Source organism: Festucalex cinctus, chromosome 7 (assembly GCF_051991245.1).
Source record: "Festucalex cinctus isolate MCC-2025b chromosome 7, RoL_Fcin_1.0, whole genome shotgun sequence".
Taxonomy (NCBI): Eukaryota; Metazoa; Chordata; class Actinopteri; order Syngnathiformes; family Syngnathidae; genus Festucalex; species Festucalex cinctus.
The window spans coordinates 27,811,415-27,826,562 of record NC_135417.1 but is presented as its reverse complement, the minus strand read 5'-3'; the positions used below and the strand labels follow the sequence as shown (position 1 = coordinate 27,826,562).

The window sequence follows — 15,148 nt, the reverse complement described above, 5'->3', positions numbered from 1 at the left end:
TTTGTGCAGTCTTTAAGCGCCCTCCTGTGGTTGCTAGGTTTAACACAATGTGGCAGCACGGAATGCCGACACGTTCATTGTTACGCAGACTGTTGGATCTTATTTTTGTTGCTGCTTTGGACAAGAATTAGCCGTAAGTACATGCAATGTCAATATAAAAACACTAGATTTTTTTTTTTTTAATTAGGACAATTAGAGATTGTTGAATACGAAAAAATACGACTTGTTTTGATAGCCACTGCTGTTGCAGGCAAACCTCGTGTTCCAATCAAATATTTTGCAAATATATCGAATTGCGTATGCCTACGGTCATACTGCACCTCCACAAAAAATGGTGCGACCAAATCCTGTGCTGTGCGAGCAACTAAAAATGTTACTCGCACCAGTGCTAGTAGTGGAAAAGTTAGTGTAGAGCCCTGCAAAATTGTTACATTGTTATTGAAGCTCAGATGACTGATGAAAATAAAACTGTTATTTGATGATTCTGAATGTTAATCTTGGTCAGTGTTTGCCTGTTTAAAAGGGACTAATGTAAAGTCACTACAGTTTTTGGAGGTAACTGTTCTAAGAATTATATATAAGAAAGGCAGATTTATTCTTTATTTTGGATTCATTGACATATCAACTACTAGAATGCACGATGAAGCCCAGTTATTTGATTAGGTATTGTAAACAATAAGTGACTAGATGTACGATTGATTGTAATTAAGTAAAATAGCAAAGTGATTTCTGTCATTGTCTAAATAAGTTGCTGCTGTCGCAGTCCAGTGTCATCTGCAGCAAGTAATTTTAATAATATTGTACATGACTAATAAATATAAAGGCAGAAAACAGCGTAATAGACGCATTAAAGTAAGCAAGTGTCAAAAAGAAGGTAGTCTACTCTCAGAATAATTATGTAATTATGAAACTACACGATGTAGGTGCCTGACGTCAAGCCCAAAAAAGACGTCTATCCCAGTGACAAATTTATTTATGGTAGGTGACTACTGCTGACTACTGACTGACAATGGGTGCATGGGTTTGTATTTGTCATTTAACTACAAGTTACTAGGGCTGGGTATTCATTCAGATTTCCAGGATCGATTCGATTCGATTCACAAGGGCCCGATTCGATTCGATTCACGATACACAACGATTTTCGATTCATTTGAGGAATTCATGCAGCACCTATTTTAAACAGTCAAAATATGGCCTTATAAAAACAATAAATAATTGTGGAAATCAATTACAACCACAGTACAAGCTGTGTAAAAAAAGTGATAAAAAAACATTGACACTCACAACATTCACATTGCTGTTTTTTGGCCAAATGTTCCAGTGGTGGTTGAGGGGAGTGGGTGGGTCTGGAGATGATCGATACTGGCTTCCTCTGTGTAAGTGACATGGGCTCGGAAGCATTTGTTTGTGTGTTGGGGGCGGGGTCGATATATCGATACATGGTTTTATGTATCGATATTGGCATATGAAAAGGCGTATCGATACAATATTGATATTTTGAACCCAGCCCTACAAGTTACTACTTAATAATTACAAGTAATACTACTATTGTTTCTACTACTACTACTATTATTATTATTATTATTATTATTATTACTAGTAATTATTATTACAATTACTAGTAATTAATAGGTAATTACTTTGTACTTTTCACAGTTTCTTTGTTTCCTTCATTAGCATTTAGCTATTAGCATTCAGCTTAGCATTCGGCTATTAGCATTCAGCTTTCAGCATTCCCACGCAATTTCTCAATTGCACTTAGTCTAGTTTGATTAGGTATTGTAAACATAAGTGACTAGATGTACGATTGATTGTAATTAAGTAAAATAGCAAAGTGATTTCTGTCATGGTCCCAATAAGTTGTGTTTGGTTTAATCGGATTTTGTCATGTTGTCCCTTTGGCTTCCTTTGTCAATGTCTTGGCAAGTTTTTTTTTTTAATAGTTTTTTTTTTTTTTTTTTTTTGGTCATCTGTCTCTCATGTCAACCAATCAGCTCCCTCAAACACGTGTGTCTTGTCCAGGTGTTTCTCATCTCGTTAGTATGTGTATTTAGTTCCCTGCTTTCTGTCAGTTCATTGTCTATGTCCAGTCTCGTCACATTCTTGACACGCCCGTTCCTTTTGTGTTCTTTTGTTAGTTTGTGTCTTGTTTTGAACTTTTGGATTTATGTTTTTGATTACTGAACTACATTGTTTGCCCTTTCATTTTTTTTGTTTAATGAATTACTTTAAGAGCACTTCTGTCTCCATACCCTTATTCCCTGCACTTGGTTCCAGACTCCAATAGCACACCCTGAGAGAAGGGTCTGATTGCAGGTCGTGGACATAGAAGAGCACACCCCTAAGCCTTATGATTGCCGTAAAGCGAAGGGTCCGCAGCGAGCAGTCTCTACATGTTGTAGGAAACGAAATACTTTGAAAAATAACGAGTCGCGAACAGGAAGTAAGTGGATATGTATTTTATTTAATGAATGTAGCACATAGGACGCGAAAAGCATTGAAAAAAGGCAGTCACAGTCACTCTGCCATAGAGAATTGAAGAAAAGAAAAAAAAACACCCACTGTAATTTAGGATTAGGGCTTATTATGGTGGTTATGAAAAATAATCTAATTTTGATTTTTTTTTTTTCTTTCCCCCAAAAATTACAATTGTGATATCATAGGCGATTATTTTTTTCATTGACCTTTTCAATGATTTTTTATTTTTTTTACCCTACAAAAAGTTAATTATAATGAACACTATCAGATCTATTATAGATTACAGGTTCTTGATAAAGGCAAATGAAGCCTTAATATTATTTTCTACTAAAATTACAGTTACAATTTACCACTTCAACATATCCACCTTTACATGTTGCATGAAACATAACATGAAAACACTGCACTTTTTAAACACTGCATTTATCAATAAATACATTCAATATACATTTTTAAAAAAATAAAATTTTCCGATCTCCAGTCAGTAAACTCACACATGCTAAACTGTAGGCAAAGAAAATCATACCTCCTTGGCTCCTTATATGGCGTAACATTTTCCAATTTGATTAAAAACAAACCACTAGCATTCTGTAGCAATTCTTGTGGTTGGGTCGTGGGTTGGGTAGTTTCCCATGGTCTTGACGGGCCATGAATGGAGTTGCCAGAAAGCTGGTTTGTAATCTATTGATAAAGTTTGACTGATCTATCTGACTGTTTCGTTGACATTCCCTTTAGCGCAGCAACATCTAATGGATGCATAACGTAACCCCAGCCTCTACTGTAGCGCCTTATATATGGAAAAAGTTTTAAAATATGTCATTCATTGAAGGTGCGCCTTATATATGGAAAAAGTTTTAAAATACAGTCAAACCTCGACCAAATCGGTTTTCGACCAGAAAATTTGAGAATTTTATGTCTCAGAACTCGTCCAAAAAAATCGTCTCTCGAACTGAAAAAAGCCGAGCGTACCTGACCGCGACTCTATCGCCGAGTGTAGAAAAGGCTTTAGCTGTCTATTCCTTAAGTCTGATATGTTCAACTTTAACTGCGTAACTGAGACGAATCCAAATTTGCATAATTTGTAGTCTGTTCATTGGAACGCGAGTTCACGTGACACAACTTACCCTCACGTTCGTGCGTGTGGCCGATGAACAGAATCAGTCTTCGCCAGCAGCGATAGCAGCAGGAAGTCTGGCGCTAGCGTGTGCGTCAATGACTGGTGGGTCCTGTTGTCCTTATTTATTGTCTGTAACCTTCTTGCCAGAATCAGCTATAGCTTGTTCCTTCTAAAATCTTTGTTACGAATGTTTGGGCGGTGTTTCTTCATCCGGACGTTACCACATAGCACTCGTAAGTTGATGTTGCGCTGCTAAGCCCGAAACCGGAAGTGTCACCAATCACCATTTAGTTTCACAGTAAGAGCGCATACCGGAAGTGATGTTCTAAATGACGCTAGCTTAACTGCGCTAATTTAATTTGCTTTCTTTATTAATGTGAGTGGCTTAACTTACGTTTATACATTTACTTATTGGCCTATTTTCTATCTTTCTTTAGGAAACCACACACTCACACACACGCATACAGACACAAACAACTTAAACCAAAAGCTGCAAACAATGAACATATGTATGAAGATTGAAGAAATACTGTAAGTGCATTTTCTTTTTCATCATTTTAGATATGATATCTTCTATTAAAATAAAACAGTGTCTATTTCTACCCTTTTCTATTTATGGTAAACAGTATACAGTGCAGTTTATGGTGTAAAATAGTAAAAAAAAAAAAAAAAACTTGGAAAAAGTTTTTTTTAGACTTGGAACGGATTAAAATTACATTAATTATAATGGGAAAAAATTGTTTCTGATTTCGAACAATTCGGTTTTGGAACAGCCTTCTGGAACGGATTATGTTCGAAAACCGAGGTTTGACTGTATGTCATTCATTGAAGGTGCGCCTTATAATGCCGTGTGCCTTATAGTGCGGAAAATACGGTAATACATTGTTGCTTTTTCAGCATGACGTCATACCTGCGGGCTGCGAAGGTGGTGTTGCAAATTATTATTATTAGAGAATTTGGAGATTGAAGGGGCAGGTATGATAATCTTTGAATATCTATCAAAAGTATTGGACAACATGTTTGTAAATATATTAATTTCATCTTTGCAGTGATGGTTGCACATTACACGAAGGAAGGCATGGAGATGGCCAGTGGGTCTTGGACCCCATTTTTCACCTTTCCAGAAAAAGAGAATTTGATGAGATTACCATGGTAGATTGAATTTTACAGACCCTAATTAAGTTATGCAAATTGCTCTTGTGTATGCATGACTAAAGCATAACATGTCCCATTCCATTGAACTTCAGGAGGAACATCACTTTTCAACGACCCAAGTCAAGCCTTCTTCTTCAGAGTGGTCACTTCCATCCGTCAGGCATGTAACAATATTTATTTAAGTATTTTTAAATTTTGCGGTGAAGCACAGTTATGAACTTACGGAGCCCCCAAGGTGACATGGTAGGAAAAAAAAAAAAAAACCTTTGCATTCTCTCGCAAATATTGCGTTCCTACTTTTTTTTTTACAATATCAGGACCTTTTTCAAATATCGCCAACCTCCCCACAATACCGTGATAATTATCGTATTGTGAGCTTCATATCATGATAATATTGTATTGTGACATTTGGATATCGTTACATCCCTAGGGGATAGATGGAGGATTTTATTGAGTAATTCAGACTTTGTATAAAAATCCAGGACCTTGTGTTGAAATGAGTGATATTTATGCTAGGGCTGCTCGCTAAATCGATTTTGAACCGTATTTTCTGGTTAAAATTATTTTAAAAACAAAAGATATCGGTTTGCAATTTTGCACTTTATTTATTCATTTCTGTTTCATGAAGAGCAGAGAGACCTGACATCTTGTAAAGATGAGGTGCTCAATTTAGGGGTGTGCCAAAAAATCATTCATCATTCATCAGTCATAAGAGTCGAGATTCTCATTTAGAAAGATTCAGAATCCATTTTAACTGTCCCAAATTATTATTATTAATATTTTTTTTTTTACAATTCTTTATTTAAACGCTGTTAAGTTGTAGCCACAAGTGAGAGTAGAAGGAAAACATCACGATCAAGTTATGCCAACAAAAGTTGTTTTTTGCGGAGGAGCATATGCCGGTGAGTAATGTTAAAGATGCTTCTCTGGATACATTTCTGACGCTTTTTGTATGAATAGCCATTCTTTTGAGTGATAAAGTGCCATGAGTAGTGCGCTAATTAGCTTTAGCGAGTTAATGGCACTTTCCATTGTGCGTTAACCTTGAGCAACCTACGTTCAGGAAGCAAGCCAAATAAAGGGTGTGTGTATTTAAGTGTGCACTGTGTGTAATTTTCTTTGATTTGTGTGTTTAAATTTACAGTTAACCTCAACTGGAGCGTAATCAACTGCTTGATACTGCAACAATAGTATTGTTCGTTTAAGTTAATGTTGAGGGAGTGTGGTAGACCGGGCATGTGCATGAGCCAGGAATGACTGTACTGTGTTGAGTTATGCAAATAAATACTGCCTTAATTGTTCACTGTATGGTCGGTGAGAATGGAATAGGGTGAAACAGATACCAGCATTGGACTCTTTTTGAGGGACTGTTGGCTGTTTGCTAAACTGTACTGTCTGCTAGGGAGGGCAGAATATACTGTAAACTAGGGTCCGACCAATATACATTTTTTTGAGACAGATGCTCATATCGATTATTGTCAGAAAAAAAATGCTGATTACCGATTAATCTGCCGATTATTTAAAAATATACATAATGCATAAAATTAACACCTTCCCCAATTCATTGGGTGCCACTTACACACAAACTTTCTCTATTAAGATTCTCTGCTTTGAATGACAATCCTTATAAATATAAATATATATATATATATATATATATATATATATATATATCGGGCCCTACTGCATCCGTCCACTCCTCATTGAGAAGCATGACGCGCTAATTAAGGCTTTACGGGAGTGCCACGCGACAGCATTGCCTACGCATGTTATCAATAAACGCATGAAGAAGTGGCTAACTGTAGTTTTGTACTTTTTATTGTTTTATTTCTGTTAGAATGACCATGGCAGACAGTCATCCTCTGAGCCCAATCTGTCTGCGGTTCCTTACTACAATTGCTGTGACGCGGTTCCATCGCCAATTCGCCATACATCGCATGACACCTGACTACCACACAGCTTCCTATTGGCCGAACAAATCGTCATATCTGATACACTGAAAGAAAACTTTCAAATGAAAGCTTTCATACTTTCAAAATGTTTTTGTTAGACAATAATCAACAAGTATATGACAAATAGATGGAGTGTTATGTGCATTTACTATACACCATGTCACCAAGTTACGCTGTGGCTTGAGTTAGGGTATACTTAATGCTTTTTGCCCAGCCGATGTTTATTTTGAAAAATGTAACGAAAGGAGTTCCACTGCGTTTAATATATATTTCTCTCACACAACCTACTGAAAGCCTTGTACACACATCGAAATGAACGCTCATAACCACGACTGAAACATGCTTACTCACAGAACTGAAAGTCACGTGTACCGATATGAAATTAATGCTCTTATACATAGGCCTACAAGGATTTCAGTAGGTTGTATGGACGTATTTCACAAGTGTGTATTAGCAGGTTTGACTTGTATGCGTGAATGCATTTCAGAGGTAAGTGTTTATAAGGGCGTTGCAGTTGTGTTTATGAGAGTATTTTACTTGTATGTATAGACGTATTTCACTAGTGTGTAGGGCTGCACAATATATCGAAAAAATATCGATATCGCGATATTGGCCCTTGCAATATGCATATCGCAAAGGCACGCAATAAGTTTTATATGGAATTTTATGCTTTTTATATGAATTTGACCAGTCAGATGCTAACTAAAATGTGCATCGCCATTCAATAGTTGAAAATTATCAAGACATAATTATAATTAATTAACTAAGATTACATGAAGGTTGCTTATTTTGCCCCATGAAAAATGTTTTTCTTTCATTAGGTAATAAAAATGTAATTTATTTAGGTAAATGTTAAATATCGCAATAATATTGATATCGCTATGTTCAGCAAGTATATCGCATATCGCATGTTTTTCCAATATCGTGCAGCCCTACTAGTGTGTATGAGTATGTTTCTCTTGTATGTATGAACACATTTCAGTGGTGTTTATAAGGGCAATTCAGTTGTGTGTATGAGAGTATTGCACTTGTATATATGAACACACTTCACTAGTGCGTGAGCAAAAAACATTTTAGTACGGTTTACAAGAGTATTTCAATTGAAAATATGAATGAATTTCACTAGTGTGTGTGAGCAAAAAAAAACAAAAAACATTTCAGTGGTGTTTATAAGAGCGTTTCAGTTGTTTATGAGAGTTTTTCACTTGTATATATGAACGTATTTCACTAGTGAGTATGAGAGTTTTCACTTGTATATATGAATGTATTTCACTAGTGTGTATGAGAGCTTCTCCGTGGTGTTTATGAGACTATTTTACTTGTATGTATGAGAGAATTTCAGTGGTGTTTATGAGCGTATCTCACTTGTATGTATGTCTCTCTCTCTCTCTCTCTCTCTCTCTCTCTCTCTCTCTCTCTCTCTCTCTCTCTCTCTCTCTCTTTCTCTCTCTCTCTCTCTCTCTCTCGCCCCCCCGCCCCCCAGGCCCCCAAGATAGTTTCCGCAAAGTGACAACTGTGTTTGTAAGCGCAAGTGTTGCGAATCCACGTTCGCCCGGGAGACCACGATTGTACGTGTGGATATGAGTGTGTGACGAGAGTTGTGGGGAAAAAAAAAAACTGTTCGCTAAGCACGGGGCTGTTGTGTTTTAGCGAGTTTACTGCCGACACCATTGCAAATTGGCATTAAATAATTGCCATGGTGATGAGCCAACTTTCCCCGGCTTTGTTTCTTGTTCCTGAAAAAAACGACTTCCTGAATAAAATGCAGAGGAATCTCCACTCTGTGGCATCCAAGCCAATAGCAGCCGTAGTGACACCCCGACTTGGAGTGAAACTGCAGCTGAGGCTGATGTGTATTGTGATGTGTATGGCACACAAATATCAAGGCAAACGCACGAGCAGGGCTCCACGGTAACGTCTCGGCCGTAGCCTGACACACAAGTATAACAAGGACTTTAGGCTTTGCCGTTGTGGAGCGCCTTGAAGCGACTTGTTGTGACTGGGCGCTTTATAATATTGAATTAATGTCGATGATCTGTATTGTTTTGTGTTTTGTAGGGCAAGAGGTGTAGGCATAGAAATGAAAAGCTTTGCTTCTGCCAACACATTTTCGGTCGTATATCTATGTATTACTAATTCATCTTGCCAATGAACAGGAATACGAAAATATACTGCCAATATTATGTAGCCATGATAGTTGTAAGAAACTGAGCGCTCTGGTTCGACTTTCCCACCACCAAATAAAAAAACTCACATTTATACATTTACAGAGCAAAGTAATGATAAAAATGTACTTGTTTCCAAAAAGCAACATGCAGGAGAAAGAGAGAAGCAACGAGTTAGATATAGAGAGCAGGAGAACAAGGAGGAAATAACCAATGGCCAGATGAAGAGAGCAGAGGTCATACTTCGGCCTCCTGTAAGATGAGCAGATTGTAAATGTGAAAATGGGTATTTTGAGAATATGGAGCACTGAAACTTGCGGATGAGGTCAGCCAGCCTGTCAGAGCTGGAAAATGATAGATCATGCTGCAAATAAAATTGGAAGAATTACTGTGGAGAGAAGGATATGTGTCAGAAATTACATAAAAAATGAATTCTAGCATTCAAACCAAAAGCGGACAAAAAAAAGGACAAGAAAATGGGTACTGAAAACGTAGTGTACAGGAAAATGGGCAGGCAAGACGGTCACAGAAGGATAATTCATATTTAGACAGCTCCCCACTGCACTCAGCTCGGCTTCGGCCCACATACATGGTGCATCCATTAGTTCAACTAATTCCCTTTGCCATCTGCCATGCAATTCCAGATGCACCTCTGGAGTGGCAGAAAAAGTTCAGGACTTTGGGGTGAGGGATGTTGATTTGTAGCATATAAGATTAACTTGGTTAATTAAAGTACCTAATGGTTCCATAACTAACAGTGGAAGCCCTCCAGGAATCACATAAGCCCCCCCACCACACATCTTATTCTAAATTATGTATTTCCGCAAAATGACACACGTTTTGGTTTGTCAATGGGAGACGTATAATGTTCTTACCTTCATAGAATGCTTTAAATCCGTGAGCACTTACTGCAAAGTCACTGGTAAGCCTCAGTGAAAAAATTGAGCCAGAACTGGTAACAGGTGGAGGGATGCTAAATCCTGTTAACCTATGAGTAGAAGAAAGAGACTCCGTTAAGAATGATCAACTCGTGCACGCAGTCAAAATACATACTTTGCGAGGCTCAGAGAAATATTGGTCGTTTGGTATATTAAACACGCACAGGAAATCAGTGTCTCCATGAAAATCCTAGTGCAGTAGTGCAGTTCCAATAATTGATGTTCTTTAAAAAAAGAAAAAAAAAGGGAGAGAGAATATGTGCAGTGCTCAGCATAAATTAGTACACCCCAACAGGTTTGTAAGAACAACTTTATACTTCAGTTTCCTTTCAGAATCAAGATTTTTTTAATTTTTTTTTATGGATACTATACTCCAGGGGTGTCAAACATACGGCCCGCAGGCTGGATCAGGTCCGCAAAGGGGTTTAATCCGGCCTGCGAGACGACTATGTAAAGTAAAAAAATAAATTGTAATGTTGGACCAATTAATCAGCCAGCCACAATCAAATATATAAATTTGTAATTTCACAACCAGTGCTCAGATTAGTAATGTAACTTGTACACGGAATCGCCATGGAAGTCATTATTTTACACACAACTTAAAGATATGGTTTATTTAAAAAAACGTTTTTTTTTGTTTTTTTTAAAATCATAGACCAACATAAACGACACAAAATTCAATGAGTGGTAACACAAATACATAAGACAGGGATTAAAGTCCTTATAACATCATTAACTGTGCCACACAATGCATTCTGGGAACTATATATATGCAAAACAGGTAGATTTAACACGTCTGGAGTGTTGCCGAGTTTCATTTGCATTTGTGTTATTTTTTTAAACAATAGATTACAGTTGAGCTCCGTAATTTATAGGGCTGGCCCAAAACTATATATATATATATATATATATATATATATATATATATATGTATATGGAAGCATTCCAGTTCAGATTTGGAGAGAACCCAGCATAGAATTAGTGGATTTAATTAATGTACAGTAGGTGAAGAAATCTATCTCAAGGCTTTGGGCTCTATATTTGTAGACAGTACAGGAGTATTCAAGTGTATAAACTTGCACGTCTTGATTTTTAGTGCAAGAACCGTTCATGTTTGGCAACTTGGCAGCTGGCTCTACATCAAACTGGGCGTTTGGGCACCGAGGGTGTTTTCTTGGACAAGCCCCTGGCTCACCTGACAGTTTATTGGCTGAAAGTAGACTCAACTTGACACCTTTTGGAACCACGTCTAAGTACTGGCGCAGGCTGTGTAATGTGATTTTGGTGAAAGTAATCGAGGTGCAGGCTGACAGCTCCGTAGACATGTCCACGTGGTGGATGGCCATCGTATTTCATTCATAATATAAAACAGTATGCATCGAACACTATGAATCATTGTTGACATTATATTTTCAACCAAATATGAATGAATTCAACAAAATTACATATTACCTTTTAAAATGAACCTTACCCTTGCTGACCAAGATTATCCATCAAAACAAATGTCCTGACAAAAACAAGTACTAAATAATACTTGGAATCATAAATAGTTAAGATAATTATGTATTAAACAATTTAGATATTCTTTTACTTTTACAAGACACGATTGGTGTTCAGGAACAGCAGCAAAATTTATCATACAGCCTGTATGTAGTAAGTTATCCTAACGATTGTTTAAGTGACACATACACTTTTCCCCCCATTTATTATTTAGGTTGCATTCAGAAATTCAGTCTGATGCCCTTACTCTACTGACTGAGTGTGCGTGTGTTCCAAGAGGCAGAGTGGGCTCCCCTTTCTTTGAATTTACAAATGTGTTGTTGTCAAATCCGTTCAAGTGCCATGCAAGCCCACGATCCTTGAGAGCTTCAGGGACCCAGAGTATGGCGCTCTAAATAACTGAATGGCACATTCCACCAACCAATTGTTTCTCAACTGTCAGAGTGGAACGTACGTACGACCACCTCAATAGCAGTCATGGAACTCGTAGAAGCGATATCTGCCAGCATAGATAATAATAATAATAAAAAATACTTTTGGGATTTTTATGGATCTAAAGAAAGCATTTGATATCATAGACCATTCTATATTAATGAATAAATTAGAGAGATATGGTATAAGAGGTTCAGCATATAAATAGATATAAAAGTTATTTGGAAAACAGATAGCAGTATTTGCAGTTTAACAATATACAATCAAAACACTTGAAGATTACACATGGAGTTCCCCAAGGGTTTGTTCTAGGCCCTAAACTATTTATACTGTATATAAATGAGATCTGCTGCATCTCAAAAACATTGAAAAGTGTCTTATTTGCTGATGACACAACTCTTTACTGTTCAGGAAAACTTGAAGCAGCTTCTGACTACTGTGGAGTATGAATTGAACACATTAAAAAATTGGTTTGACATGAACAAATTATCATTAACTTTGAACAAAACCAAGTTCATAGTTTTTAGCACTAGACAAATCACTCATCAAGTCAAAATTATGGTGAATTCAATTGAAAAGTGTGTATTAAAATAAATTTCTTGGAGTAGCTATTGATGATAAATTATGTTGGAAGTCACACAGAAAATGTCAAAAGTAAAATGTCAAAAATCATAGGGATACTATACTCTATAAAACTAAGGATGCCCTGAACATGAAATTATTATATACATTATACTGTTCATTATTATTACCATATCTGACTTATTGTGTGAAAATCTGGGGAAACGCATATAAAACAAATACCAACCCTGTTTTCAAATTGCAAAAACGAGCCATAATAATAATAATACTGAGGATGCAAGTTCGAGTCCAGGTTCCAGCCTTCCTGGGTGGAGTTTGCATGTTCTCCCCGTGCCTGCATGGGTCTTCTCCAGGTACTCCGATCTCCTCCCACGTTCCAAAGACATGCATGGCAGGTTAATTGGGTGCTATGTGTTGTCTCTAGGTGTGCTTGTGAGTGTGGATGGTTGTTCGTCTCTGTGTGCCCTGTGATTGGTTGGTAACTAGTTCAGGGTGTACCCCGCCTACTGCCTGAAGCCGGCTGGGATAGTCTCCAGAGCCCCCGCGACCCTTGTGAGGATAGAGCGGTTAAGACAATGGATCTCTTCCTCGATGGCTTCTCGTTGTTTCTGGTCAAGTCAAGTTAGTTCCATGCCTTTTGATGTTGTGTGAATAAAGTGTTATTTGTGTCTATGCTCTGGGATCCAACCCCAGAACATAACACTCTGGGCCCATGGCGAAGAAAATTGTCGAGGAAAAATCAAAACGTACTCACGAACGTCGGAGCACCTCTGTGATTGTTGACGCTCTGGCTCGTAATGAGTAGCGGCTTGTCTTGACTATCGTGACTTCTGCATTCGTTATCAGTCGGCTTGGCTCGGCTACCCGTTCAAGGTACATTCGACTGTGCTCGGGTGTTCAGACTCCGAGAATGAGGTCGAACTCCCAGGCATATTTTTCTCTGATTTTTTTGGTCGGAGTCCGATTTGTATGAGTTCTCCGAGGTTCCACTGTATTCTGTGGCTTGGCTGACTAATGTGGATGGATATACATGGATGGCTGTCATTTTGTATGAAAATGAGAGGCGTCAGACTCTTATCATGGATTGTATTAAAACCTGTATCTACGCCCACAACCCTAATGGGGATGGATGCATTAAATACCATACTTTGAGCCAGAGATTCCCATACACACACTCCAGATGTTACCTGGAAGAACAAATAATTCTCATTTCACCACTGACATTCACAGACAGGAGTTGCTTTGGCAACAGAAGCATCAGGCAAATTGTTGGAAAAAGTAATTAGCTAATGCACAACCTGGGTGGGGCATGCTACCTCCAGTGAGATGAACATTTCAATATTGGACACTTATCTGCCAACATGGGGTGGGGATCTTTAGCCACCTCATGATTTGATTTGATTATTGTTCGAAGGGATACCATTCGATTCGATTATCTTGATGCATCTTAAATTGATGCATATCCCTTAAATGTCTTTTTTTCTCCTCGTGTAACTTCACAAAACAGTATTCGTATAGTGCCTTATTTCGATGACTCAAAAAAATTACACATCAATTTTCTGCCATTATATTTAGTAAGGGCGGCACGGCACGGTGGTTAAGTGGTTAGCACGTCCGCCTCTCAGTACTGAGGACGCAAGATCAAGTCCAGGCTCCGGCCTTCCTGGGTGAAGTTTGCATATTCTCGCTGTGCCTGCGTGGGTCTTCTCTGGGTACTCCGGTCTCCTCCCACATTCCAAAGACATGCATGGCGGGTTAATTGGGCGCTCCGAATTGTCCCGAGGTGTACTTGTGAGTGTGGATGGTTGTTCGTCTCTGTGTGCCTTGCGATTGGCTGGCAACCAGTTCAGGGTGTACCCCACCTACTGCCCAGAGCCAGCTGGGATAGGCTCCAGCACCCCCCGCGACCCTTATGAGGAGCAAGCGGTTCAGAAAATGGATGGATGGATGGATGGATGGATGGATGGATGGATGGATGGATGGATGGATGGATGGACAAAATGGAAGTCATATGAATTTCAGTCCAACAGATGCAATCAAATGTTTCTCAGCATTGAAAACAACACTGGACACATATTTGGATGTACTTAAAGCCGCAGTGTGTAGCTCACGACCGCCATCTATCGGTCAAACAAGATAATGCAATGATTTTAAGCACACGAACTACGGCGTCCCAGAGAGACCCTACTTCAACAGCCTACCACCAATTTCACCGGAACAGAACGCAAACAACTTCTGGTATTCCCTCGAGTGATGACGTAAGTGAATTGCATTTGTTAGACATACTGTACAGATCCCTAATATTTGTGATTTAGTCATTTAATTTCAGAATTAATATTTTTGTCGGCATTGTTAGGAAATACTGTACGTCAGCTAATGATAATGGCTATCTATGTTCATATTTGTTAGTGCAACTAAACCATGCAACAGAGAACACACAGTTATGTTATATGTTTTATAGACATGTGGACCATCTCAAAGAGGGCGTGGAGGGGGCGAGGGAGACGACGAGGAAGAGAACGCGGAAGAGAACGCGGTGTCTCGTAACGTACAATTATGTCATCATGGAAAAATAATTCCATTCGAGCATGCATGTGAATGGCTCAAAACATACCTTTGCTTGGAATATGTGGTATTTAGATTACATCGTTTGCTGAATTGTTTAGTATATCGTACAAAAATAATGGTGTTAACTGAACTACACATCTGCAACTCAGACTCGTAATTCCCCCCGTGTCTTGTTGCTACTAACCACTCAGAAAAGTGCTGCTTACAAAAACATTTGAAAACCTTTACTCAGATATCGATTTGTCACCATATTGAACAATT

General features: G+C 38.2%; 1 protein-coding gene across 5 annotated transcripts in view; it reads right to left on the bottom strand.

Annotated features, from left to right (window-relative positions):
• LOC144021954 (CUB and sushi domain-containing protein 3-like) overlaps positions 1 to 15,148 on the bottom strand; it is a 1,200,535-nt gene that overhangs the window by 1,071,598 nt on the left and 113,789 nt on the right. For all 5 annotated transcript variants that reach the window (XM_077526258.1, XM_077526261.1, XM_077526260.1 and 2 more), the window contains exon 3: positions 9,743 to 9,855. In XM_077526258.1, the coding sequence (XP_077382384.1) occupies positions 9,743 to 9,855 (113 nt within the window). The remainder of the gene's footprint in view (positions 1 to 9,742; positions 9,856 to 15,148) is intronic.